The following is a 12,584-nucleotide window of genomic DNA, read 5'->3' on the forward strand; positions in this document are numbered from 1 at the left end:
AGAGGGCCAGGATAGGCCAGGCAGTGTGTTTCTAGAGTCCATACCAAGAAAAAACACGAAAGCAAGAGGGAGGAGAGACTTGGAGCACCACGCACAAGGTGGGGGTGGTAGAGGCAGAATGGCATCAATTAGTACATTGCCAGTGTTAACACACGTTTCCATTTAACTCTTGGTTACTGTCTGAATCACAAGCACTCATTCACACCTACAGGGTGATCTTTCGAAGTGAATACTCTTCTTTCTGAGGACAAGGAACAAGCACAAGACACCTGTACACCAGTTACCATGTCTTCAGGTTTAATCAATGAACCATCTTAAGCTATGGACGGTCTCGACTAACTACAAGGTCCGATGGTTTAATAAACAGTTAGGCTGAGAACAGACAGTGGCCGTGGGGCATAAAGTCACTGGTCACCTACCTGTGGTCAGCGCTGGCTTTTGGTCTCCCGCTCCACAGTCTTCTGTTCACCGAGGGGGGCGGGGGAGAGGAGGGCAGGGGCGGGGGAGGTAGAGAGGGCAGAGGAGGCAGGTTCCTTCTGTCTTTCCGGAAGCTCGTGCCTGGGTTCCCATCCTTGTCCCCTTCTCCATCGTGTTTGAAAGTTCTCCGGGGTTTGGGCAAGGGATTGATGAAGGGTTTTGTGGGGGGGTCCTCCAAGCCTCTGTACACACTCTCCAGGCTCTGGTCACAGGGCCTCCTGCACAAGCCTTTCCTTTCCTCGGCAGCCCCAAGGGTAGGCTCCCTGGCTTCCAGGTCCAAACGGTGGGCTCTGAATTCTGAGCCGCTCCCACCCCCACGGTGCTCAGGAAGGGTGGGCGCCTCCTCGGCCTTGTCCGGCAGGCAGTGTGGGGAATAACACGTGCCTGGTAACTGGGGATCCAACCCGGCAGACCCATCCTTCAGAGCCTGCTCGAGTTTCTTGACCTGCTTCAGCACAGAGAGGCTATCGTTCTGAAAGCGCTGTTTGCCAAGCCTGGGCTCCCGGCCTCTGCCCAAGCTGGGAGCCAGCTCCCGGGCTGGCTGGCTCAGGTCCGGCCTCTGCTCGGCATCCTGTGCTCTGACCTTCACTTGATTCCGCTCATCCTCTCTACTTTCCACGTCCAGCCTCGCTCCGTTCTGGGCCTCGGTGACCCGAGTCCTCGAACCATCACTGCTTCTCCTCTCTGTCACACAGGACATCAGGTAATCCTCCTGGCCATCTGCCTTCCTGCCAGGGGCAGGAGTGGGCAACTCCCGTTTCCCTTCCCATTCTGATATCTTGTCCTTTATGCTGAGGGACGTGTGCCGGGCCCTGCCTTGGGTGGGAGGGCAGGGGTCCTGAACACTGCCCAGCTGCCTCTTGCTGGCCCTGCTGGATCCTTTAGCACTGAGATCTGAAGCTGAGTCACTGATGATCATATCTGAGCTGAACATGTTCTGCTGAAAACAGTCCACTCTTGGCTCTAGCATCAGGTTATGGAGGCTCTCCAGGGGGCTTCTTCGGAAGGCTGGATCCTGCTCAGTCTCTAGGAAAGGGATGGAGGACCTAAATGGCTGCCTTTGAGCGTCTCCCCCAGTCTTCGGACCGTCCACCTTGACCCTAAACAAGAAAGACAAACACTGAGTGAGGCATTCTTGGTTATTGTTCTTGACACATCATAGCGATTTGCTAAAACTTAGATATAAATTGTCAGGCTTCCCTTGTGGCTCAGCTGGTAAAGAATCTGCCTGCAAGGCAGGAGACCTGGGTTCAATCCCTGGGTTGGGAAGATCCCCTAGAGAAGGGAAAGGCTACCCACTCCAGTATTCTGGCTTGAAGAATTCCATGGACTGTATAGTCAGCCCATGGGGTCGAAAAGAGTCAGATATGATTGAGTGACTTTCACCTTCACTTTCAGATATAAATGTTAGATACTAGCTGCAAGCCACAAACACTGAAACCACCATCTAAAAAATCACTTTATGTTTTTCTCTTGGGGAGACAGCGTAACAGAATGAAAGGAGCTATTGGACTGTGGCATTCAATAGACTTGGGTGTGAATCCTAATTCAACCACTGACCATTTGTGTGACCTTGGCTAAGTTGTTTAACTTCTCTAAACCTCAGTTTCCTCATCTGTGAAATGGGAATAACAATAAACATACCTACCAAGGTGGCTGTAAACACTTAATAAGCTAGCCCAGATTAAGTATCTAGTATGGTGTGAGTGTACAATAAATGGCAGTTATTATTATTGTTAGCTTTTTCCCAATGAAAATAGAAGTTTCATGAGATAGAAGATTATACCAACAGAAGATCCTTTGGAATGATTATTTAAAAATTACAACAACAAAAAAATTACAACAAATGCCATAAGTCATGAAGTTTTCCCTAGTTCTGGGCTTGATAAATTGTCCTGATTTGAGTGGGTAAAGCCACAATGATTGGCTGCATTCGACTGGAACCTCCTCTAGAATGAAAACCCTACTAGACTGGTTTCTCTGGGAGGATAGGGATCGTTTTGTTTTGTCTATTGCTTCATCCCTAGCACCCCAACAACACCCGGCAGAGTAGGTGGTTGATAATACTTGTTGTATGAATAAGCGAGTAAATGAGCAGATTCATATTTCCTGCATGGCCTAGAACTGCACTGTCTGGTATGGTAGTCACTAGCCACATGTGGCTATTTAAACTAAAATCAAATTAAATCAAAGCTTTGGTGCCTCAGTTGCAGCAGCCACATGTCAAGAACTCAGTAGCCATGTGTGGTTAACAGTTACTATACTGGATGGAGTAGAAAACAATTTTCATCACTGCAAAAAGGGCTCACTCAACACAAACATGTGGGGATATAGGCCTCCAAACATGATTTTAGAAGATTAGTTAGTGCCATGAAGATGTTAAAAATTATTTAGAAAGAAAAAACAGAAGTTCCAATACTTTGGCCACCTGATGTGAAGAGCCGACTCATTGGAAAAGACCCTGATGCTAGGAAAGATTGAAGGCAGGAGGAGAAGCGGGTGACAGAGGATGAGATGGTTGGATGGCATCACCAACTCAATGAGCATGAGTTTGAGCAAGCTCTGGGAGGTAGTGAAGGACAGAGAAACCTGGTGTGTTGCGGTCTAAGGCATTGCAAAGAGTCAGACATGATTTAGTGACTGAACAACAATGAGCATGAGAGTATCGGTGTTTTGAAATGCAAAGCATTTCTTCCACCAGCAAAGGTCATGACTGAGCACAGTGACCTTAAATGTGCCAAGATGAGCAATCGTGCATGGACCGACTTCATGGTGCATGTTTTCTGAATACACAGGCTCTCGGAAACTCCAGCTAAGGTTCACATGAGGGATGAGTAACTAGCAATTTCACACATCCTGTTACTATCTAGCTTTCTAGTCCAGAGACTAACGGTTGTTTATATAAAGACTTCTTCCTGGCTTGAGATATTAACATGTAAATTATGTTGTTGTTCTTGGTTGCTTAGCATAAATCAGAAACTTATGAAATTGCAAACAAATTTTCATATGTTAAATATGGCTATCAAAACAGATTTCCTTATTTAAATAATCAATTACCATTCATAACAGAGCACTTACAAAAAGAAACACTTTTTTAATAGTTCTGTCACCACTGAGGACATTAGCATGAATTCAAATTTTAGTCAGAATCAGAGTTAGAATCAGTTAGTTATTCTCCTGAGAATTCAAAAGCCAGAAATTTAAATCCTTGTTCTTACTGTCTAGAGGTAAGATGAAGAGATAGGACACATTAAAAACACAATTCAAGTTAATTCACACTTCGTGAGAACTGATGATATTATATATAATCATTAACATCATATGTACTATTAAATAATATTGACAGTAGATGAATATATGACTTTGGAGTTAAAGGGACCTGGGTTTGGACCTTGGTTTCATTTTTTTTCACCTTACAATGAGAATACGGCACCATTTTATTGGTGCAGAGGCCAAATTTATTTTGCTCGCTATGCTCAATACATAGCAGGTAGTCAATAAGTTAAATGAGTGAAAGGATGTGTTAATATATGTAAAGTATTCACAGTACAGCATACATTATAAGTCTTGTTAGCAATAAATGGTAGCTAGTGTTATTGTAATAGTTACTGTCTAAGATCCCAAACATCTGGAGTGACTTTACAATCACTGAGGGTCCATCTAAAAACTGAAGAGGAAAAAAGGCTAGTCTGTTAGAAAACTACCCTGGAATTACAAAGCTCAAGCAGCAGCGGGAAGGATGATGAAACCAGGGGCAGAGTGCCTTCTGTACATGTTTGCTGGACCCAAGAATTTCTCTAGTTCCTGCTTCCAGGATTCTGTGGCCTTTGAAGGGGCTCTGGACTGGGATGCACAGCTGTGAACAGCTCACCGACTGCCAACTCCACTGCAGAATGTGAGACAGGGATCTGGAGGAAAGGGCTCCATCTGGGGAGAAAACAACCCTGCTAATATAAGATGGGCAAAAAGGCTGTGTGGACAGGTGCAATCGCAAAGCTTTAGGGCTCAACAGTAATTAAAACACCTGAACAAAACGGATAACCAACAAGGACTTACTGCGCAGTGCAGGGAACTCTGCTCAATGTTATGCGGCAGCCTGGATGGGAGAGGGGTTTGGAGGAGGATGGATACATGTGTAGGTACGGCTGAGTCCCTTTGCTGTTCACCAGAAATGATCACATTGTTCACTGGCTGTACCCCAATACAAAATAAACAGCTAAAAATCAGTAAACAAAATGCAGTTTTTTAAAAAGAAAAATAAACCTTGGACTGGAAGGCACACATGGGGATAAGGCCCGAAATGGACCCTGGGCATCAGCCAGACCTCCCCTTGACCACTGCGGTCCTGTGCCATTGACTGGGCACAGTCAGGAGATGGTTTACAGGGGAGGGCGCTCATCACAACAACTTAGACCAGAAAGCTTCCTTAGCTCAGGGAGGTGGGGTTCGTGAGGAGGGAAAGGCAGTGGAAAAAGGAAAGAGACTGAGAATCTGGGCCAACTTCTGCAGTCACGGGGGAGAAAAGTTCTTACTTGTCAGCCAATTCGTAGCCCAGGTTTTCAGTCTGGCTGTGGCTGCCCTTGGCCGGCCTGCAGAGTCATCATGTCAACACCAAGAGGAGCTCCGAGTTGCCTGGGGGCCAGGGGGGCACACTCAGTGAGCATGGCAGCAAATGCAGGGCCCATACCCCAAACTATCCCTGGCGGATTGCACCCCGGAGTAGCGGGTGACAGGGTTGCACCATATAGAATTCCTGATGCAGAGAAGGGTGGGGTCAGAGGCACAGAATCTGCGGTCCACCCAGATTCAGCCCCCATGCCAATGCTTCTCATATGTGCAGGCGTGTGTGTGTGTGTGTGTGTGTGTGTGTGTGTGTGTGTCTTTTAGATAGAAGTAACCAAAAATTTTTAAAAACCATGTAATCTTAGAAAGTAGAACAAATACCAGCACAAGTTGACACTCTTTCAAGGCTCTGTAAGAACTAGTGATGTGCTAATAGACCCCAAAGAAGAGAAGAGTTGTTACTTAATTTGAAAAAAGAAATAAACCACCTGCTCAAGTGGCAATGCCTACACAGAGCTATTCTATTCTGCTGCTGCCCTGACGCTGGGTGTAAACCCACTGTCTTTGGCTTTAGAGCCCTGCATGGAGAGACTATTTCAGAGGCTCAGAATCCAGGAGCAGCAAATGCTTAGCTACCAGGTTATCTGTTTGGTCTATGAAAACTAGGAGACCATCCTAGCAGACCCAGGCTTCCCACGGAACATCTCAAACCTACAAGATGCTAAGGACCATGCGGGTACCAAAGGAGCAGTCTCAGTGGAGAAGCAGCAGTTTTATAAAACTCCAGGGCCCGACATCCAAATGAACTGAAGTAACTGATTAAATGTACTACTTCAATAGCAAGTCCCTGCAGAACTCTGTGTCTCTCATCACAAGGACAAACAAGCATGGCTTAGGTGGACTTGGCTAGGAAGCTGAGACCCGTCGGCAAATGCCAACAGGATCCGCCCTGCAATTCTTCTGTAAAGCATGAACACGAGGGACTGGGGTCCCACTTGATGGAGAGAAGGTGACTCCTTGACTAGAGGTTTGGAGAATACTCAGACTCTGGAGATTCACATGTCTTCTCCACTGAAAGTGAAAGTTGCTCAGTCATGTCCGACTCTTTGCGACCTCGTGGACTATACAGTCCATGGTATTCTCCAGGCCAGAATACTGGAATGGGTAGCCTTTCCCTTCTCCAGGGGATCTTCCCAACCCAGGGATCGAACCCAGGTCTCCTGCATTGCAGGCTGATTCTTTACCAGCTGAGCCACAAGGGAAGCCCAAGAATACTGGAGTAGGTGGCCTATCCCTTCTCCAGGGGATCTTCCTGACCCAGGGTCTCCTGCATTGCAGGCGGATTCTTTACCAACTGAGCTATCAGGGAAACCCTAACTGAACCTCCCAGAAATCCTGCTCCCAGCTCCTTCTCACATTTCCAAGATTCCTATCCCCTCTCCCAGGATGGTTTACCTGCCAGGTGACAGCGTGGCTCCCCAAGGCCCAGCCTAGGCATCGCCTTCCCCCAAGAAACCAAAGGGCCAGGCTTTAAGACATGCATATCACTCTTAGGAATGAGGAGAGGAAGTCTAGTGGGAGAAAGAGAAAAAGAAGAACGAACATGAGCAACAAATTAAAAAGAGGAAAGTTAGGAAATGGTGAGCTGAGAAAACATCAAGAGAAACCATGTGTTTGGAGAGGAGGACGGAGCTTGGGCCTGGGTGCGCAGGGAACCCAGCTGCCCCATTCCCCAGAGAGTGGCACCATGCATTTTGGGATATGTCGGTGCTGAAAGCAAGCCTGGTTCTTGAAAGAAGCCGGGCCCCAGGGCTCCCCTCACATTAGAAAGGAGAGTCCTGAGAGGCCTTTGAGGGACAGGAAGGAACTCAGTGCCCCTCTCATGATGCTCTGCAAAGCTTCTGGAGCCTCTCCACTCTGCTGGGCTGACAGACACTGCCCTTCTGTCCTGATTCTGGCAGAGGCCCCATCAGACTCAAGATAACAGCCACTCCCCACTGCCCTCCGCGTGTCGGCACTCCGCCTCCACACAGACCAACCCCCAGCGACAGAGCCTTGTTCCACATGAGCAGCAACTCTCGCCGCCGACCCTCTTCTTTCAGGCTGGCACCCTCTCAGTGGCACTAGGAATAGGTGCCAGGCCCTGTGCCGGATGCCGTGGGGATTCACAGATGAGTAAGGCATGGCATCTGCCCCCGGGGAGAGAGCACCAGGACTGTGCTCAGGTCACCATCAGCCCTACAACCCCCCTTTCTCCCCAAAGGAAACGGTTTCTCTGAAGTTCCCGGGAAGCCACAGCTTTTTCAAAAAGCACAAAGCCCACTGTGTCTAATGCACAGAGAACCATGGGTGAACTTTGAGGTTAAAGATCCAGAGACACACTTAAAAAACATGGGACTTAAGTGAACTTGATTCCCATCAGGCAATAATAACTTCCAGTCTGAAAACCACAGTCTCTAGAGACACAGCTGATGCCCTCGTCTGAGAAGCAAGTTCAAGTGGGCTTAAGGGGCTGGAACTGAGCGGGGCACAGACCCCTGAGCACACTCAGCAACCAGCTCACCAACATTTCTGAATTCATAGGAGAATGGAAAACGCTGCTCGAACAAAACTTTGACACTTGCCTTTTGTTTCTGATGTTTCAAGGTCATCAATTAGGTGACAAGCCTAGCCTAACTTGCTAGATGGGAGTACTCTGCGAATTAAGTTACCAAGACAAACTTCTCTATCACTTTATACATCTGGGATTGCAAAATGGAGCTGTTTTCTAAAGTGTGGTCCACTGAGGATCTGATCCAGTCAAACTGAGAACCTTGTCAGACACGTAGATTCCTGGGCACCAACCCAGTGTACCAAAACCAACTGTCTGGGGCCGGCCTGGAACCTGTATTTAAATATGGTAAATCAAGGAATTCCCTGGTGGCCCAGTGGTTAGGACTTGGAGCTTTCACTGCTGAGGCCCGAGTTTGATCCCTGGTTGGAGGAACTATTAGTAAGATCCCACAAGCCTCCCAGCACAGCCAAAACAAACAACAAAACCATAAACATGGTAAATCAAAGGCCTTGGGTGATTTTTACACAATAGAAAGTTTCTTTTATTTCTTGCTAGGTAATTTGGCCTTGTGATCTAAACAGGCTAGTTTGAAGTAGGTATTATGAATGCATGACTAGTAATACATTTTCTCATTCAACTACCACAAAAACAGAACTTTCCATTCACTAGATGAGCTTAATTAGTACCAATAATCTTAGAATAAAATGTCACACAAAATTTTAAAGCTAGGTGACGGGCACGTGAAGGTTCATGTGTTTTGTATCTACAAACATTTCCAGAAATTTTTTAATTGTTTTACAAATTGAAGAAGATATTTTTTAAAATGCCAACAGCTATAGCTAATTATATTTATCAACCTAGTCCATAATTGAATCCTGCTTTTCTCCTTGCTAAAGTGAATACTGTAAAATCTGTTCTTGACTCCTGTTTCTCTTTGGGCTCAATGCCAAGTTGATTGGAGGGCTCAGGTGAAGTTAAGAGATGGTGGGAGAGTCTTCTAAACTTTTAATCTGTTAGGAACTCCCTTCAAATGTCTCAGCCTATTAATCCTAATTACTTTTCTGAATTACCTTTACTTTTTCAAGAGAAAAAGAGAGATTAAGAGAAAATTAAGAGAGATTAAGAGAGAAAAAGTGAGATGTTTCTAAACAACTTCAAAAGCCCACAGAAAATTTTAACTGCTCCAGACTGACATTAGGAGACCAAAATGCTATATTATTTTGTGACCCCTTCACGTTTACCCACTAAGGCTTAAAACTCCAGCCTGATCTCTGAAAACACTCTCTTGAAGGGAGTTTGGAGTACTAACTGTGAGATCATTCCCTGGTGGCTCAGATGGTAAAGCGTCTGCCCACAATACGGGAGACCCTGGTTCAATCCCTGGGTTGGGAAGATCCCCTGCAGAAGGAAATGCCAACCCACTCCAGTACTCTTGCCTGGAAAATCCCGTGGACAGAGGATCCTGGAAGGTTACAGTCCATGGGGTCGCAAAGAGTAGGCATGACCGAGCGACTTCCACTGGAGTACTATCTGTGAGATCATTAATTTAAAAACAAGTATTTCCCCCCAAAAGGATCAAGATTTTCAAAGAGATGTAAAGTGTATTTCCACAAACAGGAAGGAGGCAGTTGACTTATCAGATCTTTCCCTGAGAGCAGTTCTTACAGCAGAATCAGAGGGTGCCTGAGTAGGGAGCGGAGCAGTCCTGGGTGAAAAGAAGCGAGGAGCCCCCAGCTGGCAGATGCTAACTCCTCTAGAGCCAGGCCCGAACCTGCCGCTCTGCCTCCTGCACTGCCGCTGAAGGAGCAGCAAAGGCAGGTAGGAAATCCACCTGCTGGAGCCAGCACCATCTGCAGCACCAGGAGCCCAGGAAGACCGCTGCTCGTGGTCTGAGGCCTGGCCTCTTACAATGAAGCACTGCTCGTATTTTGTTCTGGGCATTAATTAATTATCCACTTGTGATATTTAAAAAATTAAATAGGGTGCTACTGATTGTTGATATCACCCAACAGGAATAACCTTTTTAGCTCTGGTGGGGTTTTGATGTTGGGAACAGGGAGATGATAGTAACATATGGTGGATAGAAATTTTGCTATCAAAGTCACTTAAGAAAAGAATAGTACTGGTTCAGAGACTGCTATAAAAAAATCTGGGCATGTTTAAGCCACAGGGAGACGGGGTGGGGGTGAAGGAAGGAAAAACTGATTCTCCCTAAATCTTTCTTTTTAAAAAATATTTAATTTATTTGGCTGCACTGGGTCTTAGTTGTGCGGGTTCTTTGGTCTTTAGTTGTAGCATGAGAGATCTAGTTCCCTGACCAGGGATCAAATCCAGACCCCTTGAAGTGGGAGCTCAGACTCTTAGCCCCTGGATCACCAGGGAAGTCCCCTCCCCAAATCTTATAAAAACAGTGATTTAAATAAAAATTGAAATCTGGAAATGTCGATCAACTGATGAATGGATAAACAAACAGAATGTGGTCTAGCCACACAGTACAATGTTATTCAGTTCAATGTTAAAAGGAACAAAGGGTCACTACATGCTACGTGCTACAGCATGGCTGAACCTTGAAAACACACCAAGTGAAAAAAGCCAGATACAAGAGGAATATTGCATGACTCTATTTATATGAAATGACCAGAATAGGTAAATCCATGGAGGCAAGGGGGAATTGGGATGATTGCTAATGGGTAAAGGTTTCTTCTGGGGCTGATGGAAGTGATCTGGAAAGAGATAGTAATGACAGATGCAGAACACTGTGAATACATCACAAATGACTAAACTGCACGCTTTTACCTTTTTTAATTGTTTGGCCATGCCAGGCAGCATGTAAGACCTTAGTTCCCTAATCAGGGATCAAACCTTCCCCCACACTAGTGGAAGTGTGGAGTCCTAACCACTGCACCACCAGGGAAGTCCCTAAAACGTGTACTTTTAAATGGTGAACTTTATGTGAATTCTATCTCAACTGAAAATACAGTATAGGGATATTCAAGGGAAAAAAATAAATTTGGGCAGTGGAGGAGGTGAAGTGAGGAATAAAATATATATAACTGTAATTTTCCCGTGCCTTTAGTGTTCTAAGGCTAGTATGTGGGTTCCGAAATATAGGTAAACATATATATATAAAACTTGATTCATAAAATAGACTTGAGATACTGAGTGAAAAATACAGTTTATATCATAAATGATATCATACTAACAAAACTAAATTTTCAGTGGTTTTTATTTCTGTTGCAAATAAAACAAGCTTTCCAGCTTTAATGATTCTAATAACTTAGTTTTATCAGCTTATAAACAGCAGGCAACAGAACTGAGAAGAAACTATAACAATTACAGCAGAACAAAAACAGTTATTTTCTCAGCTGAGTGTTTGTTATTTTTTAACCAAGAAGTTTGTGGGATCTCAGTTCCCTGACCAGAGACTGAACCCAGGCCACAGCAGAAAGCCCAGAACCCTAACCACTAGGCCACCAGGGAACCCCCTGAGCATTTTTCTCATTAGCCAGCATACCCAGAAGGTGTCTGCTTTCAGAAAGTATGTTGAGAAGGGAAAGCACACACACACAATCACATAATACAACTCTTGCTGTGTCTAACTGCTTAGCGAAGCTCATTCCTGAGCCTCTTAATGCTTCATGTTCATTATCGTCAAACAAAAATAATTTTTAAAATTAAAACAGGCTGCTCTGGTTCTTTACATAACAGCTTTTTTGGGGGGAATATTTTCACACACACACACAAAAAGGCCTTTTTTTTTTTTCCCCCCTACATTTGGAAGAAGATGGGAGATTCTGAAGTAGATGAGGAATAACAAACCTAAGCCTACATGCTGCCTCAAAACCACACCCAGGGGCCATTATTTGGCAAAATCACAGTCTGCACTCTTGGACCAAATGCTTAAACCGTGCTTCACACCATGACCAGACACCAGGTCCTCAGCACACACACTAGGTAAAGCCAAGGTAACGGCTTTTCTAGGAACAACCAAAGTCTTCCTATTTCTAGGAGTTCTGCTTTGAGCCCCGTAGATTCCCCCAAATCAAATAAGAGTATTCAGGAAAGTTTGTTGAATGAGCGAACACATATACTATCTTCTTATACTTAACAGATGATTGGATAAACAAAATGTGGTTGAGCCACACAATGGAGTATTGCTCAGGTGCTTTAGTCCTGTCTGACTCTTGGCGACCCTATGGACCGAAGCCCACCAGGCTCCATGGGATTTTCCAGGCAAGAATACTGGAGTGGGTTGCCATTTCCTCCTCCAATGGAGTATTATTCAGCCATTAAAAAAAATGAAGGACTATTACATGCTACCGGAGAAGGCAATGGCAACCCACTCCAGTGTTCTTGCCTGGAGAATCCCAGAGACGGCAGAGCCTGGTGGGCTGCCGTCTGTGGGGTCGCACAGAGTCGGACACGGCTAAAGCGACTTAGCAGCAGCAGCAGCAGCATTACATGCTACAACATGGATAAACCTTAAAAACATACTAAGTGAAAAAATAAAACACACTAAGTGGAAAAAACCAGACACAAAAGAAATATTGTATGATTGCATCTACATGAAGTGTGCAGAACAGATAAATCCATCGAGATGGAAAGTAGATTAGTGTTACCAGGGACTTGTGTGAGGGGGGAGTGTGTGAGAGGGGAATGACTGCTAATACGTATGGATTTTCAGGGGGAGGAGAGTGATGAAAATATTCTAAAATTAGATAGTGGTGACAGTTGCAATAAATAGCTAATATGCTAAAAACACAACTGTATTTTACAGGGGTGAATTTTATGGTATGTGAACTATATCTCAATGAGGTTGCTGTTACTATTTTTTTAATCAGTAGGGACAGCTGCTAAAAGTGAGGAGTCCTGGCCCCACCCAGACTGAGTGAATCAGACTGCTAGAACAGGGCCTAGGAATCTGCATTTATAAGTTTCCCAGGGAATTCATAGGCTTAGAGTTGAACCCTGGAGTTTCTTTTCCAGTCAC

The 12,584-nt window shown here is 45.2% G+C and overlaps 1 protein-coding gene across 2 annotated transcripts in view; it reads right to left on the reverse strand.

Moving 5' to 3' along the window:
* DENND2A (DENN domain containing 2A) overlaps positions 1 to 12,584 on the reverse strand; it is a 98,846-nt gene that overhangs the window by 64,285 nt on the left and 21,977 nt on the right. Inside the window, exons 1-2 of one of the 2 annotated variants that reach the window (XM_061165931.1) lie at positions 5,010 to 5,071; positions 420 to 1,577 (exon numbers count right to left, since the gene is read on the reverse strand). In XM_061165931.1, the coding sequence (XP_061021914.1) occupies positions 420 to 1,447 (1,028 nt within the window). In that variant the 5' untranslated portion in view covers positions 1,448 to 1,577; positions 5,010 to 5,071. Of the gene's footprint in view, positions 1 to 419; positions 1,578 to 5,009; positions 5,072 to 12,584 lie in introns of those variants that run through there. The other variant, XM_061165930.1, reaches the window with a different exon arrangement.

The sequence above is a fragment of the Dama dama genome, chromosome 18 (genome assembly GCF_033118175.1).
Source record: "Dama dama isolate Ldn47 chromosome 18, ASM3311817v1, whole genome shotgun sequence".
NCBI lineage: Eukaryota > Metazoa > Chordata > Mammalia > Artiodactyla > Cervidae > Dama > Dama dama.